General features: G+C 38.5%; 1 protein-coding gene across 4 annotated transcripts in view; it reads right to left on the bottom strand.

Moving 5' to 3' along the window:
• PHACTR1 (phosphatase and actin regulator 1) overlaps window positions 1-21112 on the bottom strand; it is a 668125-nt gene extending 647013 nt beyond the window's left edge. Inside the window, exons 1-5 of one of the 4 annotated variants that reach the window (XM_072603838.1) lie at window positions 20910-21112; window positions 16470-16531; window positions 10326-10658; window positions 7265-7390; window positions 5351-5485 (exon numbers count right to left, since the gene is read on the bottom strand). In XM_072603838.1, coding sequence (XP_072459939.1) covers window positions 5351-5426 — 76 coding nt within the window. In that variant the 5' untranslated portion in view covers window positions 5427-5485; window positions 7265-7390; window positions 10326-10658; window positions 16470-16531; window positions 20910-21112. Of the gene's footprint in view, window positions 1-5350; window positions 5486-5733; window positions 5914-7264; window positions 7391-10325; window positions 10659-16469; window positions 16532-20507; window positions 20609-20909 lie in introns of those variants that run through there. The other 3 variants (XM_072603846.1, XM_072603839.1, XM_072603840.1) reach the window with 3 other exon arrangements.
• Window positions 21113-23180: the final 2068 nt, after the last annotated feature.

Below are 23180 nucleotides of genomic sequence, written 5' to 3'. Positions count from 1 at the left end.
AGTAAGTAGAACAAAGGAGGGAAAGTATTCTAGCAATGGGAAACAAGCAGAGAAAATGCCTGGGGCCAAGAGAGGGGAAGAGAGGGAGAGAGAAAGAGAGACAGAAAGGGATAGAGACCAGAGGGCATAAGAGAGTGAGAGGAGAAATGTGGAAGCACCTATTGTAGATGACCTTTTCAAGGAGTTTAGCTACAAAGGGCAGAATAGATATAGGAATGGAAGGATCAAGTGAGAGTATTTTGAGAATAAGGGAGATATGGGCATGTTTTAGGTGGTAGATCCCAAAAGATGGGAAGTTTGAAAATGAATGAAAGAGGGTATGACAGAGGGAGTTATCTGTTGGATGAGGCAGGATGGACAAGTAAAAGGGTTAGCCTTGGTAAGAAAAAATATTGGGAGAAGGCACCTGAGTGATAGAAGAAGAGAAAGAGGGTAAAAGAGGGAGTTTATGGTGAATGACCTCAATATTTTTCTATAAAATATGAAGCAAGGTTCTCATCTGAGAGAGATGGCAAGTTTGAGGAAGGATTAAAAGGTTTGGAAGAGTCATTATGGAGAGTAGGCTTGTGAGTTGATAAAGGAGGTATGGTAGGCTTGCCTAGCAACAAACTTCTGGGAAGACATAGACATGAGTTAGAAAGGGAAGAAATGAATGGGTTACTCTGCATTGATGGAAGAAACATCCACAATTATGAGATAATAAATTCAAGAATATTTGAATACTCCGCCAAATGGAAAAAAAATAGGACAAAGAGCTTGAGTAATGTGCCAAAGGACAAATGGTAAATATACATGAGAATTTGAACTAGGGCTCTGTCAGTCTAGTGTTCTAATGACCACTCTACACCTTTTCCCTTGGACAAAGTACCTGTTACATGTAAGGCTTTGTGTTAGGTGAGGTAAATACAAAAACAAAATGAAAAGCAGTCCCTGTCCTCAAGGAACTTAGATTTTACTGGAGGTGGTGCAAGACATACACAAATTACGAATAATGCATTATACATGTGTTAATTTAAGGATGGAAAGGATATTGATGACTAGGACAAGAAAAACTTCCATGGATGCCTCTTTATTTGTTGCAGGCAAGATGATTAATGATTTTACCTATTTGTCAAAATAATTATTTAAACACACAGATAGGGTCTCAATACCATCTGAAGATAATGTATATAATTTACACTGTTGACAAGTACTCATCTGTATGATACACATTCTTTAAATCAGATTGTATTCACCACTTACCTCTTGCCCTGCTTCCCCTAAAGCCAAATAATGTTCCACACTCAGATTCCTAATCCACCATAGATGTGAGGCAGTCAATGGTCAATAGAACATCATTTGTCTAAGAAAAGGACTGAGACTGTAAAATTAAAGAGCTGTGCTCCATACATATATTAAGTGCTTAATATATAATTGCTGAATTGGCCACAAGATAATTTATGAATTAAATCTAAGAGCACCAAGAAGACACTAGGATGTGTTAATTTTACAGCTTAATAGATGAGTACATGTGTGGAGAGCTATAAAAGTGGGTTGCCTTTATCAAGGAATCAGCAAGCATTTAAGTGTCTTTTGTGAGCCAGAAATGTGTCTGGGGATACCAAGACAAAAATGAAATAGTCCTTTCCCTCAAAGAGCTTATATTCTAGTAGCAAGGTAGGGATGACCTGGAAGGAATATAATTAAAAAAAAAAAAACCACATTTATTTTCTTGTGCTCAGAAAATTCTGATTTTAATATTTCTTGCAAAATTAGACCTTACTTTGAAATATATATGTAATGTATATGTATTGAGAAAGCATGGAAGAGATATATTCAAAAATTTAAATTATATAGGAAATTTTTTTTAAAAAAAGAAATAAAACCTTTAAAACCTACTTCAGAGAGTTACCATGAAGAAAGTGCATTATCTCTATGAATATAAGCTTGAAGATGTGTTTTAAACTGCCTATTCAGAAAATCTTGAAAAGAGTGAGCTGCCCTTTAGGTGCTAGTCTCTTCCACACATGGCCCTGCCAACTCTCACACAGAGGGTGACAATGAGAGATTTTTTTTTTTCCAGAAAGCAGATTTGTTTGCGCAAATGATGAGTAGGAATTCTCTCCTGAGCACCTGTGAATTGTTTATGCTAATTGGGTTATGGCTGATGATTGCTGTGTGGGTGAAATTTTAATCCACTATTTCTTGGATGCCTTATGAGAGAGTAGGTGTTTATTAATTGATTGGAAGTATTTCATTGTGTTTCTCTGTCATTTTCTCTCATTTTTATTTTTCTACTTCTGAATCCTGAATTGTTGCAAATAGCAAAATAGATTCTTGCTGGGGCCAAGGAGCCAGAATGCCATAAAGGGTTTTGTTTGGGTAAATTGCAAGGCACCAGAGTTTTAGTCCAACAATAATGTGCAAGGCACAAAGCATTCTGTTGGCACAGTGGGGAGCCCTGGCATGACCCTGTGTATTATTGACTGATTGGCTAGTCTAGATATTATTTGTCATCACCTCCCTCCTCCTCTTCTCCCCATCCTACTAAACACCCTATTCTCTTAAAGATGGGATTAAAAAACTGTGTGTGGGAGATTGGAAATCTAAAACAGAATAAGTAGGAGGACAGGGCAGTAGGCTAGTTAGTGTACTTGTCCTATACATACATAAAAGATTGCACTGTACTTCCCAGATAAATTTGCAGAGAGAAAAATGTATTTTGGTGTGGGAGAGGAGTGGGTCAGTGATTTGTTGTGAACCATGCAAGTGAAGCTGGAAATTTAATTTTCAAAGTAGTTTGAAGACCCCCTCACCAAAGTAACTAGATGGGAAACAATATATAGTCAATTACAAACTAAATGGACAGTAGAACAACAGAGAAGGAGAAATTACTATCCCCCCTAAAAAAACCATCCCTCCTAATTAAATTTAAATGTTCTTAGGTGTCTCAATGATCTGTAACATTATTTTCATAGACACTACCTCCAGCAATGAATATAACATCTGAGACATACTTGTGGTTCATTGCATCTCTTGAACCTCAAAAGTACCCTCTGCTCCTGGGGCCCCTTCCTCCTATTGGAGGATGGAGTGGTACTTCTGGGCCCTCTATTAAAGGAAGACCCCAGGCCAACCATCATTTCATGTCCCACCACGCTACATTCCTCTAGACATCTCCCTCAAGCCCCCGCTCTGGGTAACTTCTCTTCCTCCCTAGCCCTCCAATTTCTCAGCTTTCTTTTTCTGTGTTGTCTTCCCCCATTAGAATATAGCTTCTCACAGTCAGGCACTGTTTTCCTTCTTGATGATATTTATATTCTCATTGCTGAGTATGATATTTGGCAAATAGTCAGCACAGAATTAATGCTGTTGACTTGCCTACATGCTGCTGTCACCTAACATACAGAGATTTTTCACGATATTTCACTGATATAAAAGAAACACTCACACCATCCTTCAGGTGGACTCACCTGTTGATTTTCCAGTCACTCATCTGTCTGCTTACATCTTTAGGCCACTTTGGTCTCACAGTTCTTACTTAGGTGTGTTAGAAATCAGCTTATGCCCACCATTAACTTTAATGCCATAAAATAATTATTTTATTTCCATACATATTCCATATAGCTATAATGTATATGTATATTATAGGTATACAGAAGACTAACCTTGGAGTTAGAAAGACCTGAGTTCAAATCCAGCCTCAGACACATACTAACTTTGTGATCCTGGACAAGTCACTTAATCTCTGTCTCAGTTGCCTCATCTGTAAAATGAGCTGGAGAAGGAAATGGCAAACTACTCTAGTATTTTTGCCAAGAAAACCCCAAATGGGGTCACAAAGAGTTAGACATGTCTGAAAACCCCTAAACAGCAACAATAATGTGTGATAACCATGCTGTGTTTAGGATTATTAAGTTCATAGATATAGCCTGGAAGGGACAATAGATACCATGTTCATCCCTCTCACTTTATAAATGAGCCATATGACATCTGCAAAGAAGAAGTGACTCCCCCAAGGTCACCCAATATGTAAGGCAGAATTTAAATCCAGGACTTCCTGACCTTATGATAAGCTGTGATCAAAAGGATGGGCAACTCGTTATTAAAGAATCTCTCTGAGTTTAGGTAAGTCCTCAGGTACTAGAAATGCAGTTTATCTCTGCCATGCTTTAAAACTTCCCAGGTCACAGACTTAAAGATTTAGAGGTGGAAGAGTCTTGAAATGCTGGTCAGTGCAACTCCCTCATTTGACAAATTAGACAACCGAAGCTTAAACAGCCTCCCTGGTTCAGAGACAACATGGCTAGATTAGTGCCTTTGACCTGGAACCTAGGACAGAGGCATCACCTTTACTCCCATCTGTAAATTGGGGATGAAATGCCCACTCTCTCTTCCCTAATAAGCATTTTAGATGTGTAAACATCTGACAGAGACCTGCTGGTGTTCCCTGAAAGGTAGAACATTTGAGACATGATTACTGCCATTTAGGAGTTAGATAAAGATATCCTGATTTCCCCAGAGACAGACATTATTCCCATACTCTATTTGGGGACAATCATTATTGTTCCCATTTAAAGTACTGGCAAGCAGATTCCCAGAGGATAGAATCATTGATCTGGACCTGCAAATGACCTCAAAGGCTATCCAGGGCAGGCTCTTCATTTTATAATTGAGGAAACTAAGTCCTAGAGAGGTTAAATGATTTGTCCAAGGTTACATAGATAATAAGTGGCAGAGGAAGGACTTGAATCCAGGATCTCTGACTCCTGAGACCCTGTTCCTTCCCTTGCATGTACCTAGTTTTCCTGTTACCAAGAGCTACATTCTTTTTTATGGAATGTATTATTAATTCACTAAAGGAGACTAACAACTCATCCAAAAACAATAGAGGCAAAAATATGAACTCAGTCTTTTGGCTTCCAGTAGCTCCTACCCAATCAAGGTTTCTTATTCCCTGCAATGCCTTGCAATTTACCAAACAAAACCCTTTACGGCAATGCAACCCAAATGACCTGTCACTTTCCAGATCTAGTTAGCACTCATTACTAAAACCTAATTTAGTCTATGATAAAAGAGCATATGAGTAATAATATCAGCAGTAGTTCTTGAGGGAAGGGAATCTTCCATTTGAGATCTTACCAGAAACGGGCTATTTTTTGCAAGATTGTATGAGTCAGAGTTTTCCTCTTTTCTTATCATGCAAGTGGCTCTGGGCATTAATGGGAAAAAGGTTAGCAATCTTTACTTAATACCCATTTTCAGACTTGTGAAGTCTACCTTAAAGTGGTAGAGCTTTAACCATCCCATTACCACCAGTGATCCTAGGCAAAAGTGTCAGAATTTTCCTGCCTTTTCCCCATATTATTACCTTGAGCTCCTTGACTGTAGAACAGTCTGTGAGCAGATTCAACATCCAGAAAATAATCCATCTTTGGGTAATCCATCGTTGATGTTACAAATGTGCTGCTTCTTTAGTTTCAAGAGCAAAAATTCAGCTCAGTTCCTAGAGGAGGGAAAAGCATTATATTTACAGAGTCAAGTATATCAAAAAAAACAAAAGAAGGCAACAACCACCACTCTCTGTTAAAAAACATGCAGTTATTAGAACATCCCATCCTCTCTCCCCAAATCCCCATTTCCAAAGCTTTCCTATCAGGAATTTAAAGATTTGAACAACTAAATGAATATAATATAATGTGGTAACAACAACCTCAACAACAAAGAATTAGCCAAAGGAAGATAACAACCTACCAGTTCTTCCTTGCTATACAGTTGCCTGCCGATGGACTAGAAATTCATCAACTACTGAGTTTTTCAAAGGACTGTTTGATAATCAGCATCATTAAAAGAATGCCAGCTGTTCTTATCACTGAACTTCAACTGAGACAAGCAGGCAGACTAAGCATTCCCCTGCAGCAGCCAATGTGCCTTTCCTGTGAGTAAGAGACTCCTTTCAAAGACAACATTGCCTTTATGACACATAGTGTGACATATTCCTTAGAGGAGTGCTGGGCATGTCATTCCCTTCCTGACATTCCCTCTACCATCTAAGATTAGTCATTGAAGTATACCAAACCTCATTCTGTGTTTAAAGAACTATTTGGAATTTGCTCATCAGAAACAATTAGCTACCTATTGTAGAAGACACACTTAAGCTACCTGTTATTGAAAGCTAGCCCATCATCAGCTAATAAACTTCATTAAGAAATAATCAGCCTGTTGATTTTCTCTTTTAAGCACTCTTAGATGGTCCTTTGCTATTTGCATGGAGTCCCAATTTCAGTAATACCCCTTTGAAAGGAATGAATAAGGTGCAGTCACACTTAGAAACACCATCCAATTGCCTTTCCCCACCAGGAACAGGAGAAACTTTAATTTAGGAAAGCAATTTTGATGAGAGAGAACTTTGAAAATCCCCCTAAGCTTCAACTTTTGCTTCATTACCTACCCCCAATGCAGCTTCTCTGTACTGCCCAAGACCAAGAACTGACTCCAGGCCAACTAGCAGAGACATCCAGAGGAGTTCCAAACCAGGCTTCTTTGATCTCACTAAATAGCCTCAGTGTAAGTAAATAATCGTGATTGTATGATTGGAACTATGATGAATAATGCATGTCATCTCTCCAACTGGACTTCCCTCATCAGAAAAAAAAAGGGGCCAGAATGTTACCTTAGCAACAGAAAGTGATGCTAACATCTGCCTTCATATAGCTGAGGTTACCAAGAAAAATCATCTTTTTGGTTTTTAAAACTTTGTCCAGAAAAAAAATCATAAAATCTATAGCCCAGTCATCAAATAAATCCATTTCTTACTCTATTCCCCCCCTTGCAAGCTAGAGTTAAGAAGCATCATTATGGCTAACAAAAGGATTTTATTGTATCTAATAATTTACTTTTATTGCTTTAAGCCCTTTCTATGACTTGCAATTACAACCCAAAGAATGTGGAATGATTTCACAGCAAACATAATGGAAATCCTATCAAGAAATGGTTCACTGACCACCTGTTCTTGTCTTTCGATAGGCTATTTTAACACAAGTACATTAAACACTTTCCTTCTATCATTAATACACAGATTAGCCATCAGCATCTCATACAGCCATAGGATTTTCTTCCCCTCTGCAGATCAGTCACTGCACAAGAGCTTTAAAAAGCCACTGGATGGTTCCTAGTCATTTGAAAGAGAAAATGCAACACACATCTCTTAAATGCTTCCCCCCCTGAAAAGAAAAGACACAGGAAAAGAGATAGCAAAGGAGTCTTGAAGTTAGAAGGTACTCACCAGCAGTTATGGACCCCTTTCCATCATGCTGCAATGCATGGAACAGAGCTTGCTGTGTACTACACCGGAGCCTGCCAGCCAAAATGAACAGTTTCTAATTTTCCCTTCAGATGCGATCCAAGAGCACTGAGAAAAGAAAAATGATGGATTTGCCTATTTTATATTATGATGAAATGCAACCTTTAAGTAGAGATCTAAGCTGAACTGCTTTTTTGAACACATTAGACTGCTAATTTGGGAAAATGGAAAGGTTTTGTTTTACTGTCTTTTATATATTCTCTCTGCTACCCCCTCAATTTAATTTGCATTTAAAATTATTCTTGTGTCTCCACTCTTCTCCAAGGTGTGGAGCATTTTCTAATCACGATGGATGTCGGTATGGCTCTGTGCAATGCCACTTTCTTTCTGAGCTGCTAAACAAGGTGAATAATTATAATTGCTAGTTATTTTCAAAGGTGAGGCACAAAGCACATGCCCCTCTTCCCTGACGTGCCAGTCTCTTTCCCTTGCTTGGTCAGAATTTTACTGCCAATCATTTCCTAATGACCATTTAGCCATCCCTCTGACCATAGCTGAAAAGACCTAAGTAACTTTAAGGAGGTGCCAGAGAGCTAACTAAGCCTAGGGAAAAGCCTGTCACTCTGTGTAATCACCCACAGAGGCAGAACTCAAAACTATGCCATTTGACAGCAGATCCAGTGCTTTCTCCACTGTACAACTCTGCCTTCCTTTCCTTGAGTTGTTGAAGCCCATCCTATTCCATATGCTCAAGACCAGACCAGCTGGAGATTTTTTACGAACTGATTTACCTTTTCTTTGCCTACTGAATCTGGTTTCAAGGGAACTTGATATTTTTGAGAAAAAGCTACATTTTAGAAATCTCTCCAAGAAGAGTGTCATGACTGTCTTAAGCAGTGGCAAGTGTACCAGTTACCTGAGGCTTCCTGCCTGTCCTTGAAGCAAATCCCTGGCTGGGCAAGCTTGTGGCCCCCTAGCCAATCAGAATGATTTATGTACCAGGCTGGTGACTATTGAGATAAGAGTAAAATAGCCAATCACAAGCCCCCTTGTGGCATAGAACAGATATGGACTCAGAGTACTTAAGAGTGTTGCTTAGGGTCCAAGGACTCGATTTTCAGCCAAAAATTGAGACATACTGAGCACTTGACATTTATAAGACAAAAGAGCTGTCTGCTGGTTTCTTTAGCTTACAGTAAGGTGTGGGCGACAGGTTTTGAACCCTCCATTGTGAATCTGAGATTGTAGTGACTCATAGGAGAGAGGGGAGAAAGAGAGAAATTGGTGGGGGGTGGGGGGTGGAAGGGGTGGTATACCAGAGCTGCTGGCAAGCTGATAAATGCAAAATCTTAATGTGAATGTAAGTGAATGTGCTATTGGAGAAAGGAGGACAAATGGACAGTAGAAAAATAGAGCTTTTTTCCCAGATGCAGTGTATGTGGTGGGGGAGGAGAAAAGGAGAAGAGAAGAGCTGGTTATGTGTACAGATAAAGAATGTTTGATCCAAATTTAAGGAAAACACATTATAATAAAAGTAGGCCACCATAAAGATGCACTTTTATTTAGAAAGCTTTCATATACAAAAATCTAAACTTGTGATGTAAACACTTTTCTTACAAGTAAAAGATGTACAATGTTTTTGTTTTCCTTTTTTCTTTTCCTCCCTCCCTCCCTCCCTCCCTTCCTTCCTTCCTTCCTTCCTTCCTTCCTTCCTTCCTTCCTTCCTTCCTTCCTTCCTTCCTTCCTTCCTTCCTTCCTTCCTTCCTTCCTTCCTTCCTTCCTTCCTCCCTTCCTTCCTTCCCATCTATCCAGACTGAGTCTCCCTTTCCTATTCAAGCTGAAGGTGAAGGAACTACTAATGAACCTGGTGCATTAAGCTGCATGAGAAGAGTTACTTGCTCTGTTTCTGACCTAGGCTGCTTTGACCCTACTTAGGCAATCCTTGCACCCTGGGGCTTACCATATCAATGCCAAACAATGTGGACCACCCTATCAATTTAGTTTTCTTCAGCTCATTACTCCTGAGCCCAAAAGATCCACCTGCCTCAGTCTTTCCTAGAAGCTGGGATCACAGGTATGTGTCACCATGCTTGACTGGTATGTTCTTTTAAATAATGGCAAATAGCATTTTATATGCAATTGGAATTATACTGAATTACATTGAAATACATCATACGTACTTCAATCTCCCTGGGAGAAAGGCTCTATTTTTCTTTTCTCTCTTTGTCCTTCCTTTCTCCAGTAGCACATTCACTTGTATTCACATTAATACTTGATGCTTGTCAGCTTGTTTTTTTGTCTTTTGGATTAGAAGTGAGTATCAGTGTTAGGAAATACCAAACTAGCTGTAAGAATGAGCTCAATAGTTGGTCAATGTAACAACCTGTTTAGTTGAGCTCATGAATGTAAAATGCCTTTATTATAACCAAAGATAAGGGATACTAGGGTTTATTTTGAATTGCATTGTCCAGTAATAGGACTGGAAACATAGAAAATGCAAAAATACAATGTCATTTTAAATGTATATACTACGTAATTATTCTAAAGCATTAGAATTGTACTTATATAGAAGCTAGTTTAGCTGTAAACTTTTCCAAGACATCATCATCCATTAAAAAAAATTAACCTGGCTTTATTTTGTGAATGTCTGTACTCAAAAGATAGATATAGATCTAAAGATGTAGGTATTGACAGGTATAGTGATGAAATATATATATATATATATATATATATATATATGTACACACACATACACACACACATATATATGTAGAGTGAGAGAGACAGAGAGAGAGAAAGAGGGAGAGAGAGCCTATATGGATTGCATGCTGTCTTGCTGAGGAGGGATGAGGGGGAAGAGAGGGGGAGAAAATTTGGAACTCAGCTTGTAAAACTAAATGTTGTAAACTGAAAATAATAACTAAATTTAAGAAAAAAATTGGCAAATGGAGCAAATCAGAATTTGTTTTATTGTTTAGTTGATTGTCTTGACCTAATCTATAGCCTCAGGTGTGAGGAGCCAGACCTTTATCTGACCATGTACCTTTCAACTTCTGCTACGTATGTTTCCAAAGGAAGGGCTCAAGGATGATGGGCCACTTCCCCCACCCCAATGTGACTTGACCCTGAGCAAAGTCTTCTACTTCCTATCTGATCTACAGCTGGAGGTGAGAAGAGTGAAGACTTCCTCTGATCTGTAGCCTTCCTTGTCCTGCTGCCCTTGAACAGGAAAGGCTGTTAGTGTGCACTGGAACAACTTCCATCCAAGCCAGGACAAGGCAGTTTCTGTCTCCTGCTGCTCTCCTGATCTCCCACCTGGGATTGCAGAATGTCTGGTGCAAAGAGGAGCAACCTTCTTTTTGACCTCAGACCTGCCCTGTGAGGGAAAAAGAGGAGTTGATGGGAATTTGGACTTCCATTTCTTACTGAGCAGTTTCTGGCCTAATCTCCTGCCTTCAGAGGGAAAAGGAATAATGAAAAAGGGCTTTTCATCTTACCAGCTGCCTTCTGTCTCCTGCTCTATTTGTGCCCACTCTTCTTTGGGAAGCACTTTCCACTAAATGATGAACACCCTCATACCTGATCATCCCATACACTTCCCAGTGGCAGTGAACACCTGCATGTCACCCTCCAAGTCCCATTCCCCAACCCCCTCAAAGTTCCAACCAAATAACACCCACCCCTTCCCCTATGTCTTCTGTCATGCCTTCTCCATAGGCAACAAACATCTCTTCATTCTATCTTGATCTTCTCTTACTTCTTTGATCTTCTATTACTGAAATGAAGATTCCCCCAAATGATCTCCTTGAGAATCATTAGCATAGAGATAGTAGTTTCCATGGGAGCTGATGAGGTCATCAAATGTAATAGTATAGAGGAAGAAGAGAAGAGAACTCAAGACAAAACCTTGGGGGACATTCTATGGATAGGGGTAATGATCTAGATAAGGATCCAGCAAAGAAAACTGAGAAATAGCAGTCTAATAAATCTCCTTGACCACCCTTTTCAGTATTGACTGCACCTTTACTCATGTCCTGAGGCTTATCGATCAAAGTGGGAAAGTTGGAACACTCCTTGCTCCCAATTTCCACTTCTAGGTTCTCTTCTATCTCCATCACTCAGCAACCTCTCCTCCTTTGAAGTTCATGTCTACCGCTCAACTAAAATCCTGGTTGCTGTTGTCTACAGAACTCCAGGTCACTCCTCTTCTTTCCTCAAGGAGTTTGGTGCCTGACTCACAATTTTTCTCTCCTCCCCAACTTCTGCCCTTATAATTAGAGACTCCAAAATGCATATTGACTCTTCCTAAAGCACCCAAAATACTCATTTTCTCAACCTACATACTTCCTATAGCCTATTCCACCCCACCTCAGCCACACACAATGATGAATACACCTTTGATTTTGCTATCATGGACAAATACACCACCTTCATGTTCACAAATTCTGAAATTATCTTGTTGGACCATAAATGATTGGATTTCCAGCTCCTCCTCTGACTTCTCTTTACAAACTCTGCTCTTTATATATACTGTGACCTAAAATCCCTGGATAAGTTCTCTCAAAGGCCATCACCCTACACCAGCCATTCTCTCCTCTTTGGCCTGGCTTGACCCCTTGGTGAACTAGTTCATTTCTACACTGTCCTCTTCTCTTGAATCCCTAGTCCCTTATAATTGATGATTGCTCCCTGCCAGGCTACAGCCTTGGATCTTTTCAACCATCCATTGTTTTCACTCCTACACATCTGGTGCTGAATGAAGATAGAGAAAAATCACACAACCATTCTTATTAACTAGGTCCTCACTGCTTTGAGACAATCCTGCTATAGATTCCTTATCAACTCAATGTCTCACTCTCCACAGTTCTTCCAAACCTTTTCATCCCTCCTGAAAAGTTTCCTTCATTCTTTTATGAAGGCAAAGTAGACCATCTTTTACCTCAATTCTTACCTAGCCTTAATTACTGAATGAGTGTTGCCTCCTAGGAAAGACCTCAGCATAAAAAGGCCTTGGTCTCCTACTTCATCCTGGGCCATTGTCACTCATCTTGACCTATATCTTCCACTGGACTGTGATGACTCTGGAGGAGAAAGTGAGGCAGGTGACTTTGCACAGCCCTGCCTCATTTAAATCCAGTTCACTTGCAAATCAAGACATCACCTTCCTGAAGATCATGGTCCTCTTTGAGAACAAAGGAGAAACGACAATAACAATATTTCCTCCTCCAACATCTCCCCTCCTCCCCTCCCTCCCTCCTCTTTGCAGAGAACCTTGCCTCACCTCTTGCAGAAAAAAATGAGGCCATCCACCATGTGACTCTCTTGGTCCTTTTTTCTCATCTTATATCCCTCATATGTCTTCTTCCACCATATTCTCCTTCACCCCTGTTTCACATGAAGAGGTTACTCCTTACCAAAGTTAACTCCTTTACCTTAACAAACAATCCCATTCCATCTTGTCTCTTGCAATGGATTGCCCCCTCTGTCCTCTCCACTCTCTTGGTTATCTTTAATCTCTCCCTATCCCCTAGATCTTTCCCTATAGCCGACCAACATGTCCATGTCCATGTACTTCCCTCATCCTTAGATAACCTTCACTTGATTCTTCCATCCCTGCTAACTGCCCTCCTATATCTCCTCTGACCTTTGTAGATAAACTTGAAAATTTTGTATTCAGTAGGTGCCTCCAAGTGTTTTCTTCTCACTCAGTGCCTATTTATGCCTTTATAATCATCTTTTCAACCTTATCATTCCACTGAAACTGTGCTCTCCAAAGTTACTAATGATCTTTTAGTAGACAAATCCAATGGCTTTTTCTTTATCCTAATTCTCCTTGACATCTATAGTTTCAGACACTGTTGATCACTCTCTTCTCCTTAATAGTCTCTTCTTTCTTCCTCCTGTTCCTCCTATTTATTAGACTGCTATTTCTCAGTTTCCTTTGCTGGATTCTCATCCAGATCTCTCCCTCTAACCATAAAAATATCCTACATATCTGTCTTAGATTCTCTTCGTTTCTTCCTCTATACCACTTCACTTGATGATTTCATCAGCTGTCATGGAAATGACTATCTCTATGCTAATGATTCTCAAATCTACCTGTCCTGTCCTAATATCTCTGCTGACCTCCAGTCTCACATCTCAACTGTCTTTCAGAGATCTTGTACTGAATATATAGTAGGTATCTTGAACTCTACATGTCCGAAATGGAACTCATTTTCTTTCCCTTGAAACCTTCCTCCCCCCACACCTTCCCTATTGTAGAGGGTACCTTCCCAGTCCCTCATGCTTGAAACCTAAGTACCGTCCTTGATTCCTCACTATCTTCCCCCCCCCCCAACTTTTCCAAGTGATTGCCAAGGCTTGTCAATTTTATCTTTACAGCTTCCCTCGAATACACTCCTTTTTCTCTTCTAGTACTGTCACCACTCAGATGCAGGCCCTCATCACCTTGCATTTGAACTAATGCAACAGCCTGCTGGTGGGGCTACTTGCCTCAAGTCTTGCTCCACTCCAATCTATTCAAGTCAGCCACTGAAGTAATTTTCTTAAAGCAGAGGTCCTATCATGTCATCTCTTAACTCAATATACTCCAAAAACTACCTACTGCCTTCAGGCAGAAATACAAAAGCCTGTTTAGAATTCAAAATTTTTTCTAACCTTCCAGTCTCTTTATGCTTCACTCCCTACCACATATTCCTCAATCTATTATCAGTGGTCTCCTTACTGTACTGTGAATCAGACACTTCATCTCTCACTTCCAAGCATTTTCCCTAGTTGTCCCTCATGTCTAGAATGCTCTTCCTCTTCATCTCTCTCTTCTAACTTCCCTGACTTCCTTTAAGTCCCAACTAAAATCTCATCTCCTACAAGACTCCTTTCCTAACTCATCTTAATTCTAGTGTCTTTCCTCTTTTATTTATTTCTTTGTCTTGTGTATAGCTTGTTTATACATATTTGTTTGCTTGTCTCCTCTATTATATTGTAAGCTCCCTGCGGGCAGAAACTCTTTTTTGCCTCTTGTTTTTATTCCCTGGGTTTAGCAGAGTGCCTGGCTCACAGGAGACCCTTAGTAAATTTTTATTGATTGAATTACTGAAGAAAGTGATAGATAAAATGTTAATAATGCCGATTAAACTTAAAAGTGTGTAATGTGCATTTTTTTGCCTTTGTGTGTGTGTGTGGGGGGGCAGGGAGACATTTATCTTGTGGGAATTGAGTGAGCAACACCGACTCCATCTTGTGATTCAATTCTGGATCTAGCTCAGTTCCTTTTCTATTTAATTATGGGTCTAGTCCAATTTCTGTCTAGTGAGAAAACTTTATTCAATTGTTGGAACTGTGAGAAAACCTTATTGCATTGTTTGAAAATATCCCTGTGTTGCTGGGAGCCTGGATCACCTCTCCCTGCTGCTTAGAGACACTTAACTAAGGACCAATGTTATGGTAACCAGAAACTCACATCCAAACATTGATGCAAAGAGTTTTCTCACAATTGTATATCTCAAGCAATTCATAAGGCTCATATGAAAACTGCCTCCATACTAGTCAATCAGTTGTTATTTTGCGTCTATCTTTGAGTGAATACAGTCACTTATGGGGAGTGGCACACCTCTTTTCCTGATTTCAGGGAATTTCACCTGTTGACTATTCCCCTCCCAACTTGGAAAGTCCCTAATCTTTCTTCCGATTAAAAATCAGATTTCCTATTTTTGTATCCTGGTTAATTGTTTTCTGCATATATTTGGAGAGGTAGCCCATTGAGCTAATGAATGCATCATTACATATATTTTGCACAACTATTTCTGTACTACTTGCTGTAGTATTATTGTGAGCTGAAACCTCAATTAAACAGAAAGAAAAGACCTGGATCACATCTAGCTGATAAAGTGCTGGTCTGAGAATCAGGAAAACCTGAGTTCAAATCTTGCTTCATATGCCTGTTGTCAGATCTTCCCAGTTCCCAGACCAGCACTCTATCAACTATAGGAGAAATCTATTCACAGAAGTCCTCAGTAAGGAAGGATTTATGTTGTAGGGCAAAGGGTAGTTGTCATTTCTGAGGTCTGACACTAATAATTTCTGAGACTTTTTGCTTTACCTTCAGTCTTGATACAATCTAGGTTTAGCCAAAAGGCACTTAATAATTTATCTTTTTTTTAAAAAATCAGGCATTTTTACTTTATTCTTGACACAATACAGTAAATTTAGACAAAAATTTAAAAGGTGGCAGATGGTGGGTCTGAGCAAGCTGTAGGACAGTGAAAATAAGCAATTATTTAAGAACAACAAGTTAGGCTGGTCTAGAGGGGAGAAAGATATGTAAAGTGTATGTGCTCCATTGGCATCCTCTAAATGTCAAGAGATGGTCAAAAGTCTCAGGACACTGAATAGCTTAGTGTCCCTGTGACATACTTATGAAAAGACATGGATAATACAGACATGCATGAATAGCAACCAGCATCATTGGAGGAAGAGCCCCTGTAGCCGACCTCACAGAGTATCTTGGGAATGTCAGAGTAATTTCACTATAATTAATTTTTCTTTAAGCAAAGGTTGGATGAGCACTTGTTGGAATGGTGTAGTGGGGAGTACTGATAAGGCATTGCTTAGGTCCCTTCTAACTACAAAATTCTGACTTTATAAATCCAAACCCATTCCTCATTCCCCTGATTTTTTCCATCGATGGGTCAGGGGTCTGAATTATGTTTTCAATGTTGTAATCTTGAAAATGATTTGCGAAGTGACTTTGAGTGAAGTCATAATAAAACCATGATGGCTTTTACTGACCATTGGTAAAAACACTCCTTTGCCCCTTGATGTGTATATTTATAAATACAAATGACAAGTCCATTCTATGTTGTATATTTTGTGGCTAAATTTCAGGAAGCTGATCATATCTACCAACACATGAAGAATTCCATCTCAATCTCATTGGCTTGGCCAGTAGTGTTTGAATGGAGAGGGTAAGAAAATGTTCCCAACCAAGTAGTTCTCAAATCCCTCAGCAGGAAGCAAAGGGAAATATGTGTTTAATGGAGGAAGAAATAGTTTGCCATTAATATCATCTTTAACTAGACTTCAAGGGATAGAGTAATAATATTTGACTTTGTATCCTCAGGAAAGAAGGTTTGAATTGCCCAGAGCTTCTATAAATGTGTATACATGTAATTTATTTTCTACTCACCCCAGGGAAACTGATAAATTAGTCAGAAATTCAATCCCATTTTCCTGTTTCTTCAAAAGAGCCTGAAAAAAAATCAGTGGAATAGATTAGACATTAGAAAGAGAAAGAGGTTATCACCAAGTGTCCAATGTGTGCTAGATATTGTATAGAAGCTATAGAGTGGAGTTTATAGGGGTTTGCTTTCCAAGAATAGGGGAAATAGAACTGAAAAGGACAAGTATTTTGTTAGCTGCCAGATGGAGGAAATAACATGAGTCAAATTGGTAACTGTTTCATTCTATCTAGACTTTAATCATACTAAATTTCAATGTACGTCAAGAAGCAAGCATTTATTGTTAACATTGTTTTTCTTATGCATATATGCAATATTATTTTACATATCTTTGCATAATAAATATTTTTATTGCTATTCAGTGGTTTATTTTTTCTTTTTGATGGAAGTTAAATGCCTTTGGGGTATATTATCTTCAGAGGTTACATAATATCTCTGGGATCACATTTTAAAGTTGGCACTCTGCTTCTGCCTGAACACTGAAAATATTGTTAGGTCAAATTAGAAAAGAGGACAAAAAAGGAAATTGACACTCATGGGAAGAGACATGTGAGGACATGCACTTTTGGTAGAGCTGTGGATTGGTCCAACTCTTCTGGAAAGCAAAATGCTCCTGTACTCTAAAAGTCATTTAACTTGCATATCCTAGAACCAGGGATATCATTCTTGGGCATATATCTTAAAATATCAAAAAAAGAAGAAAAGGGCCAAAATTCTGAAAAATACTTATAGGAAAGATTTTTTGTTGTAATAAAGGAGTGGAAATAAAGTTACTGCCTCTAAGTTTATGAATAATTGACCAAAATATGAATGGAAATAGGAGAACTGTTTGTGATCGTCCTTCGTTGCCGAGGAAGGCCATGCCATCAAAGAAATGATGACATAACTTGCAATTGACTGTTTTGAGTGAGGGAGGGCTGTGCAGGTCACCAGCCTCACTTGGGAGAACTGCTATTTGACCAGAGCATTATAAAGACCTGTAAATGCTGTAAATACTTACTTCAGTGTTCTCTTCCCCTGTTAGAACTGAGATTACTGTATTCTTTCCATCTTTAACCCTGGTGCTAGCGCAGTTAGAGCTTAATAAATATTTGTTGATTGATTGAATGCAATGGTCAATTACTACTCTAGATAACAGATAATGAAACATGCTTCCCACTTCTTAGTGAAGGGTGGATAGAATGCAGGTGAAGAATGAGGCAAACATTTTTAGACATGTCCATTACAGCAACTTGAACACAATATTTTGATGGTTGTTTTTGTTCATAATAAAAACTAGAAGAAAGCATTGGTAGATGCAAATTACATTTATAGATGCCTATAAGTCAATGTATCAAGGGCATGATTTCATAGGTGAATTTTCCTCGATGAGAATGCTAAAGCCTAAGTCTTAGAGATTTGCCTAAAGTTCTGAAGTATAGTGACTTGCTCATGATTCCTTTCAAACACATACACACACAAAAGAAATATTCATAAACTATTAAAATACCATGTTATGTCATGTCATATGATATCACAGTATGTATATTACATTATATTATACTATGCTGTACTATACTATGCTGTTATGTACTTTCTAATACTGTGCCATACCATATTTTGTCATACCATAACACACAGTGTATCATATCATGCTATGATAATTTTATTATATTTTATTATACTATATCATATAATATAAATTAATATCATGTCACATCCTTTCATCTTAGATTGTATTATTTCACATATGTCACAACATATATGATCAATTATATCATATCACAACACATCAATGCTACATCATATTGTGTCATATCATATCACAACATATATCAAATATCAAATCATATTGTACTATACTGTACTATACCAGACTATACTATATGCTATAATCAGAGATAACATGGAGTGACATGGCTGACAGAAGACTTATCTGGGTTCAAGTCTTATCTCTAATAAAGTAATTGTTGTATGACCATGAGTAACTCAGTGAACCTTTCAATACAAGATATATAAATCAGAGAAACAGCTGGAACAAATTAAAACATCTTATCAGAGTTTTCATAGAATATTTGAAAATATAAATGTTTAGTTTTTTAAAAGTTCTAGCTAAACATCACTGTAATTAATGAATTAATTGTGCTTTATTTTATTTTTATTTGTTTGTTTTCCATGACTATAAGTTATAAAAGAGTTACTCAATTTGCAGATGAGATTCTGATCTGCATTGATAGAGACCCAATGCATAGATGTATGCAGATGTCACAGTGATGTATGCATAAGTGTGCTTTGTATATATATTTGCAAAATATGCATATGTACATATTTAATAAAGACCAGAATGTAGATATGACTGTCAGGACTCAACAATTGCCTGCAGGTTAAAGGAGAGTCATAGAATTATCTGCCTAAAACTCTTGGGGGCAGGGAACTTGAAACTATTGATTATTTGGACAAAGAGAGGCCACTTTTATTTAATCCAATCTTCATTTCTTGCAACCCTTATTACCATGCATTTCAAGTGACTTCAAATTTAGATACTCAAAGTGCTCAAAAAAAAATACTTCAGGCAGATATTCTAAGTTTATAGATAAAATCTCATTTATATACATAAGGCAAATGAGAAGAAAACTAGCCCAGGGATCCAGGTCTCTAGAAGAGCCAAGAATTTAAAATTCAAATCTCTGAGCTCTACTTTGTCCCCCACTCAACCATAAGGATTCATGCTCAAGTGTTTCTGGATGGGATTTGGTTAATTTGCTACCCAGTTAGCTAGGCTGGTTTGTAAATGAGAGTCTGAGCTAAGAGAGAAAGACACTCTGAGGCAGGGCTGGTAGAAAATCTTCAGCAGAATGGTTTGGTAGGCAGAGTTAAACAGTTAGAATTTGACACTACCCAGTTGGTCATTTCTCCCATCTCAGCTGGCTCACTGCTTTTTACTTGTGTTAATGTTATGGTTTCTGACAATGAGTAAGAGAAGATAGTGAGCATCCCAAGTGCTTCCTGAATCTTCACAGTAGCATCCCAAAGGAAAAAAAAAAGTTGGTGTTTCATTACTACAAACTAACAATTGATTTGGTATTTTTTTTTCCTTCGGGCCTTTTCCCCCAAGGATTTGCAACATTAGACTGAACATTTGAGCTAAGCTTTGGACATGGTGGTGATAGTGACTGATGGTAACTCAGATTTATGAGTACTTTGAAGCTTACAAAGTGCTTACCTCAAAATAACTCTATCAGGCAGGTAATTCAAGGTTTATTATAGTTGTAAGCTTGGCTCCCCCTTTCATCTTTGACAGCTGCCATCTTTATGCAAGATAAAAACATCCCTTCCTAGACACTCCCTTTCATTGTGAGACCTGTTGCTACAAACGCCTCAATGTAATTCTCTCACTGAGTAAGGCAGGCAAATTTACACCATCAAAATGTCCAGAGGATTAAATTCTTCTGTGTTAGATGATATCTGATATGTTTAACTTCTCTACCACTTGCATAATGTAGATGAAAATTCCTGGCAGAGAGACAATAAAAACGTTTACTGTTTAGGTCCATGCAAAGTGTGTAACAAGAGAAATGATGCTCTCCTAATAGAGCTTTGAAATGGTGAAGAAAGAACAAAGTGGCTGATGAAAGGACCATAGGGCTGATTATATAGCAGGAGAGGGAGAGAAGAGGAAAGGGAGAACAGAGAACGAGAGGGAGGGAGGGAGGGAGGAAGGGAGAGAGAGAGAGAGAGAGAGAGAGAGAGAGAGAGAGAGAGAGAGAGAGAGAGAGAGAGAGAGAGAGAGAGAGAGAGAGAGAGAGAGAGAGAAGGAGACTTGTTATGTTTTAATGAACTACCTTTAGAAAAATCAATTGTTCTTTGAAAACAGTTTTAATGACTTGTTTTATTTATTCTACTAGGGCAGTTTAATGATGATTGCCTAGAATGATTTATCACTCATTACAGTCTTTGCTATTTTTTTCCCCAAAACTCTGGAGAACCGTAGAGGGTTATTTCTATACCTGAAGCCAAGGACGACAGTGGGGACACATTCTGAAGTAGGTTTCTGCCTTTACAGATGCTGTAGTCTTGGCAGGGAGCTGAAGATGACATTTTCTTGGTTAACATAACCTCCTCTGTGTGTCAGAGGAGAGAGGAAATTATATTAAACATCATGGGCAAAACAATGCACAGTCTTTAAAAATATTCTGTCACTGTAAATACCAAGAATTCACTGGAATATTTTTTAACACATGTAGCATCAGAGGAACCATCAGTTAAAACCCAAGTCTTCCTATTCCTATGGCAACCATCAAGAAGCATTCAACTAATGAGACATCCCCCTATGTTACCCCAGCATAATGTGTTCTTACCACCCCACCTCTCCTTTCACTTTGCTTTAATTAAAAAAAAAAAAAACTCACCCTGACCTGTGGAATCTATTCTGAAAATGCTCTTTGCTGGTCAAGAAGGGCTGGCATCCAATATCCAAGAACTCAAATGTGCAAGCATGACAAAGATAGTGTCCATCTCAGAGGAGAGATAACCAGACCTCAGGGGAGAGTGCAACCCCCTTCCCAGACAAATGCCTTATGCTTCCTAGATCTGTGAAGTTGAAGAGCCATTCTTTCCAAAGCCAGACTTGTCTCTGTGAAGAGGTTCCCTTGAGTTACAACTGTGTTCAGTAGGAACTACTATGTGGGTGCCATATGTGATAAAAACTGAGCCAATTCTTACCCACTGTGCTGGGAGTGAGGCTCCAGGAACATTTCTAACATATTCCCAGGAAGCTACAGCAGTTAGTCAGAAGTACAGAGAAAGAAAAAAAAAAACCTTCCAAGCACCCCATGGAAGCTGGGTGATAAGTATAATAACCCACATTAAGGTTTGTAAAATGTGTTTTTGTATAGTGTCCCAAAAGCCTTAGTGAAGTTTTAAGCTTTAAAGATTTTCAGTCTCATATAATATTTCATTTAGTCTTAATGACAACTCTATTAGGTAGGTACTAATGATATTCTAACTTTTGCCCTGGGTCATATTTGTAAATATTTGAAGAAGGATTTAAACTCTAGTCTTCTGAATTTTAGTCACGTGATCTAATCTCTACTTCACAGCACCTATAGGCAATAGAGTGTGCAGAGGGCTAAACTTGGAGGAGTTAATTTGATGTTATCAGATCTGAGTTCGAATCCCTTCTCTGTCACTTGCTGAATGGCCTTAGGCAAGTCATTTTCACCTGAGTGGGTTTCTGTTTGCTCAGGTGTAAAATGACAGAATTGGACTAGATAAATCTATAATCTCCTCTGACTCTAGAGACAGGATGGAGAGTAACACTCAGATTTCACTCTTCTGCAAAGACTAAATAGTTTACCTTCTTTCCCTGTGTGCCATTATTTGGAAAAGTAGGAAACTGAGGAAAGAAAACAAAAGGCTAAATGCAATTCAGTATTACTACCTGCTACTCTTGTTCAACCTTTAATAAAGGAGATGATCTTGCAGGTAACAGTGGCCAAGGATTCGTCTGAGCAGAGAGCCTACTCTAGCAATATAAGACGCTTACACCAAGGATATCAGAGAACTCATTTACTTTGTTGGAAGCATTCAGCTGACCCTTCTGAGTCATATAGAACTATGGTAATCTATCTGAGTCCGGATATCTGGTTTGTTAATAATTTTAGGTTGACTGTTGCCATGAGAATTATACAAATTTGTTGTTGTTGTTAAGTCATTCACTCATATTTGACTCTTTATACTGTCCATGGGGGTTTTGTGGCAAAGATACTAGAGTGGTTTGCCATTTCCTTCTGCAATGGATTACGACAGATGGAGTTACGTAATTTGCCCAGGATTATATAGTTAGTATATATTAGAATTCAGATTTGAACTCAAGTCTTTCTGACACCAGGCTTAGCATTCTATTTACGGAGCCATATAGCTGTCCCCAGAAAATACAAACAGTGATTCTTCAAATAGTAAACAATAAGTGGAACAATTTATTGAGCTCAGATCTGACTGATTTACTAGCTATGTGACCCTGGGCAAGTCACTGTTTGCCTCAGTTCCTTATTTGTAAAATGAGCTAGAGAAGGAAATAGCACACCTGTCTAGTATCTTTGCCAAGAAAACCCCAAATGGGGTCACAAATATTCAGATGCAACTGACATGACTAAATAGCAACTACAAATCCAAATAGAACACAACAAGCAGGCGTTAAGAAATGAGGATTCTGGTCCGGATTCTGCCATTACTTTGCTCTGTCACAGTAGACAAATTGCTTATCCATTCTGAGTCTTTGAATCCTCCCTTGTAAAATGAAATCTTTAGACTAAATGTTATCTAGGAACCCTGATCTATAATTCCACGATTTTTAGAACTGAGATCAACTGAACCATTTAATTTTTTAAAAATATCAAAGCTCTGTGACTTTTTTTTTCACTTTTATAAGTCATGGAAGTAATTTGTCATTTGATTTTGAAGTTCCAGTAAGATTCTATAATTCTGGGTTAGATAATAATTGCTTGATGGCACCATGAGGGTTATGATGTAGTGTTATGATAGAGGTAGAAATTATTGCATTTAAATTGGGAAAAAGGCAACTAGTCTCATAGTTATTCCTCAGCTGCTTTTTTTAAAAATTCAGGTTTGAGATATTTGACTTTCTTAAGCAAAGTGACTCCAGGTTAGTTGTAATCTAT

Source organism: Notamacropus eugenii, chromosome 4 (genome assembly GCF_028372415.1).
Source record: "Notamacropus eugenii isolate mMacEug1 chromosome 4, mMacEug1.pri_v2, whole genome shotgun sequence".
Classification (NCBI taxonomy): Eukaryota; Metazoa; Chordata; class Mammalia; order Diprotodontia; family Macropodidae; genus Notamacropus; species Notamacropus eugenii.
This window is presented reverse-complemented; position numbering and strand designations above follow the sequence as displayed.